The sequence below is a fragment of the Arachis ipaensis genome, chromosome B09, assembly GCF_000816755.2.
Source record: "Arachis ipaensis cultivar K30076 chromosome B09, Araip1.1, whole genome shotgun sequence".
In the NCBI taxonomy this organism is placed as follows: domain Eukaryota; kingdom Viridiplantae; phylum Streptophyta; class Magnoliopsida; order Fabales; family Fabaceae; genus Arachis; species Arachis ipaensis.
Genome location: NC_029793.2, coordinates 86,018,761 through 86,023,401, shown reverse-complemented (window position 1 = coordinate 86,023,401; position 4,641 = coordinate 86,018,761). Strand labels below are relative to the sequence as shown.

At 38.6% G+C, this 4,641-nt stretch overlaps 1 protein-coding gene across 1 annotated transcript; it reads left to right on the top strand.

Moving 5' to 3' along the window:
* On the top strand, positions 252-3,528 carry LOC107617965 (probable serine/threonine-protein kinase PBL26). The gene is made up of 5 exons (XM_021111074.1): positions 252-713; positions 994-1,169; positions 1,377-1,566; positions 1,702-2,087; positions 2,496-3,528. The coding sequence occupies exons 1-5, from the start codon at positions 602-604 to the stop codon at positions 3,348-3,350; spliced, it is 1,719 nt and encodes a 572-aa protein (XP_020966733.1). The 5' UTR covers positions 252-601; the 3' UTR covers positions 3,351-3,528.

Below are 4,641 nucleotides of genomic sequence, written 5' to 3'. Positions count from 1 at the left end.
CTGGATATCATGCATATATGACCTGGAGGAAGACAATAGTAATCACATTCCCCTAACTGATCTGAACCCAAATACTCGAATTTGAATTCCACAATTTTTGGAATCCATCTAAAATGACACCTCATAATTAAATCCAGTAAATTCTCCCGCTTTTTTCTCCGAGAGTTTAGAGAGAAAACCTCACTCTTTTTTTCCTTTTTCCTTTTTTTTTCTATTTTCCATTGCTAAACCAAAAAAAAAAAGAACAAAAAAACATGCATGGTTTTTAATCTTCATTTCATCTTTCTTGTTGCTTTAATTTCCTGGCCTTTTCTTTTAGTTTCCTTGCTACAACCCTCTCGTGGGGGTCCTTCAATGTGATTTGGGGGACCCTAGTCTTAATTTGATTTGGCCAATTCTTGTCAATTAAATTAACACAATACACCATCATCCAAGACAGATATTTTGTTTTGCCATTTGGTTTTTTAGAACAAATTAAAGACTTAATTCTATAGAAGAGGAACATAAATTAATTAATCATTTTGTTAATTTAATTAACTTATTAATTAATTTGATCCTCTTGGATCGGAGCTGGAGGGGTGTTTATTTAATTTGATCTAGAATGGTTGATTGCCTGAATTGCTTCCCGTGTTTTAGCTCTCAGAAAAGTAAAAAGAGTAATAGCAAGAGGGAAGGGTCTCCTGCGGAAGATAATTTTGTTGCAAAACCACCTGGTAAGTTCCTTTGCATATCTATTTATTATTCTATCAACCAACGTGATGAATAACTGAATATTAACATGCATATGGTTGGTTTTACTTTTGACGTACATGTGCTTAAGCTGGAAACTATTTTCCAGCTTGAGTTACATAACTAGGAGATAAGAAGTGGCGTAAGTGAACAAAGGGGTGGAGACAAGACAGACCAGTTCTCGTGCATAATTATAATAATTTGCGGCAGAAATTTGAATTTATTTATTAATTGAGATGTTTCTTATTAAATCTATCTTCGTAGATATGAAAAATAAAAGACCTGAAGATGCAGCCGCAATTGATCCTGCAAACATAAAGGCAAAACATTACACATTCCGTGAGCTGGCAACAGCAACAAAGAACTTCCGTCAAGAATGCCTCCTTGGTGAAGGAGGCTTTGGCAGAGTCTACAAGGGCGTCATCCCTGCTACCGGCCAGGTCATGTCTCATTTCTCTCTTGTATAATAACACAGAAAGAAACAGATATTCATATCTCTATTGTAACTAATTTTATGTAATTCATAGAAAAAGATCGTACGAGATAGAAGACAAAACTTAGGAATGGCCTAAAATAGATCGAAGCGTCTGAGACTTTTTTTAAATAACAATAATAATAATTTTGAGTTCTGTGTTTTGGGTGTTCAGACTGTGGCTGTGAAGCAACTTGACCGAAATGGTATGAATGGCAATAAGGAGTTTCTGGCTGAGGTTTATACGCTAAGTCAGTTGAACCATGAAAACATTGTCAACCTCGTTGGTTATTGTGCTGATGGTGATCAACGTCTATTGGTGTATGAGTTCGTTCAAGGCACTGCTCTAGACAAACGTCTTCTTGGTAGGTTCTCCTCTCTATATATTCACTTTATAACCTTACATCAAAATTATTAAGAGGAATTTAGTGAGATTAATAGATGCTCTCTTGAGCTGCACTTTTGTGTCTTTATTTTTCTCTATTTATAATTTGTTCCAGAGAACAAAGGGGATCAACCTCCACTAAATTGGTACACCAGAATGAAAGTGGCAGCGTCGGCGGCGAGAGGGCTAGAGTACTTGCATGACAATGCCAATCCTCCAATAATATTCAAGGACTTGAAACCCTCTGATATACTGCTGGATGGAGACAATAATGCTAAGCTGTTTGGTTTTGGTCTGGGACAGCATGGAAATGACATGAACCTTGCACCTACAAGGGTTATGGGAACTTATGGTTACTCTGCTCCTGAGTATGTCAGGACGGGTCAACTTACCATGAAGTCTGACGTCTACAGTTTCGGGGTAGTATTGCTTGAGCTCATAACTGGACGCCAAGCGGTCGACACCACAAGGCCAAATGATGAGCAAAACCTTGTTTCTTGGGTATGTTACTATTAGTGAAATGTTTATATGGCTGATCTTTCTTTCTTCATTATTTACTCGTCAGTCGTCATAGTCATAGGGAGTACTCACTTTGTATCCAGCCATACAGTTTTTATCATTCGATTACATCCGGTCAACATGAGCTTTTGGTAAAATATTTCAAGTACACAAATCAACTGTTGATATTATATATGTTAAAGATATGTTTGCAGGCCTAAAAGTGAAAACTTTCTACCGAAGTTTTTAGCCGCTCTTAAGGAGTTAGAACAAGAAGTTCTCTTCAATTAATTATAGCTACTAACTTGTTAACCACACCATAGTGTAATAGGAGGACTTTTTTAATTCTTTGTACATTCCAATTTAACGAATAAGCATTTTTCTTATATGTCGAATGAAAATATTTGTTAGGCACAACCCATATTCAAAGATCCAAAGAGATTTCCGGACATGGCAGATCCAAATCTTGGCAAAAACTTCCCAGAAAAGGATCTGAACCAAGCTGTTGCAATAGCAGCAATGTGCTTACAAGAAGAAGCCGAAGCGCGTCCTTTGATGAGCGATGTTGTCACTGCTCTGAGTTTCCTTTCCACTGTTCCTCCTCCGGGGGCTGTGCCGATTCCAAAGGCCCCCTCGGTGGCCTCCAAAAAGAACTCTAAAGGCAAAGAAGACTATAGCAAAAGCGAAAGCGAAAGGGAAAGCGAAGGTGAAAGCGAAAGTGAACGAGGAAGCCTCAGTGGAAGCGACAGCTCTTACTCCCGTGCAAGTAGCAGGAGAACAATGAGTAGAACATACACTTCAGATTCAGATGGAAGCTATTCCTCCAGCAGCTATCAGAGCGAAAGCAGCATCTCCGACCACAAAGCAAGCACCAAGATAACAAGCAGAAAGCATTCTTCTAGAGACGCCAGCAAAAAGCATAGCAGCAGAAAACATTCTACCAAAGATATAAGCAACAAGAGCACAAAGAAACCCTCTCTTGTTGAAAAGGGCGACAAAAAATCCTCTGAATTGAGGAAGAAGAGCACCAAGAAATCGTCCAAGGCTTCCGGCCACAAGAGCAGCAAAAAAACCTCTCTGAAAATCTTGAGCCAAAAGAGTAGCAAAAAGTCGGAAGATGAAAGCATCTTCATTAGCAGAAATAGCAGCAGCAGCGTGATCTCGGCCGACGAGATACTGGAGCACATGGGAAGCAGGGAATACGGGAATATATCTTTTGGTCTCATAAGCAGCGAGAGTATTACCAGCAACAGATCTGAAGATTAAAGATTGCCGTATTTTAGATCAGTGGTGGGTGAAGGTTAACATTCGCCTTTCCGCCGGTTGGAAACTTTCAAGGCATGTGCAAAATACTTTAATTTTTTTCTGTCAAAGTAGCGTCTCTTTGGTTTTTTCTCTTTCCTTTCCTCTTTTTATTTTTTTGAGCAATGCAACATGTGTGGAATTCTTCTCGAAAATGAAACTTGGAAAGAAAGAAAGAAAGAAAGAAAAAGAATCTATTTGTATTTGTTTCGTTTTAGTAGGCTTCCATGTATATTTTATCTGTTATCTACCAGTGGTTCAAGAAATAGAGTCAAGATAGCCGTGAAATACTACCTTAGGGCAAGTGTTTTGCCGTTATTGGAAGGGGTGTGATCCCGTTTTCTTTTCTCTTATCATGGCAATTCGTCTTTTCAATACCTTTTTTGTTGCATATGTGTATGTCTCTCACAATTTAATCGTTTTGCTTAGATCAATTCATGCATTGGAGTAAGTTAGCCAATAAATATGAATGAATGAATATGTGCATGGATTTTTCTGCTCTTTAAGGTAGAAAAAAAGAACGTAGTAATAATAATAAGGGTTAAATACTTTTTTGGTCTCTAAAGTCTGAGGTCAAAATCAAAATCGTTCATGATCTTTTTTGTTATTAAAATCATCCTCAACGTTATAAAACGTTATAAAATCGTCTTTTTCTATTTCAATTTTAATTTTTTTTACCAAATTACTCTTCATAAGTAATAAAAATGATAAAAATAATATTAAAAAACAAAAACAAAACACCTCCCAGTATCTCCCGGATATCTCTTCACTTTCTTTTCTCCCCATCCCCTTCCTCCTACCCCTCTTCGGAACCCCCCAACCCCAAAGAAGTCCTCTCAGAGACACCCAAATGGAACCCACCACCAACCTTCTCCAAATTCCAACCCAAACAACCCCACAAACCGAAAATCTTTCATACATACAGAGAACAACATGATGAAAAATTATGAGAATGACGATGCTGATGCATTATTTGCAACAATGGGCACTACCAAACTCCAAGAGATCTCCCAACTCTATGAGAAAGTTTGTAGCTTGAGCGAGAGTGTCTCCACCACAACTTTCAACAAAGAAGAAACGTGCCAAAGGGTAGTAAACAGATCACCCGCCAGAATGCAGAAAAATTGCTCCTTTTCCGGTGACTTTGCCACCAGGACGGTCGGGAAGTCTCCAGTCAGGAGGTCGGAGCAGTCTTCGGCAAGGAGGAATGGTGGGTCGGTGAGGCTTACTCAAAGCAGGGACCAAATGGGGGACG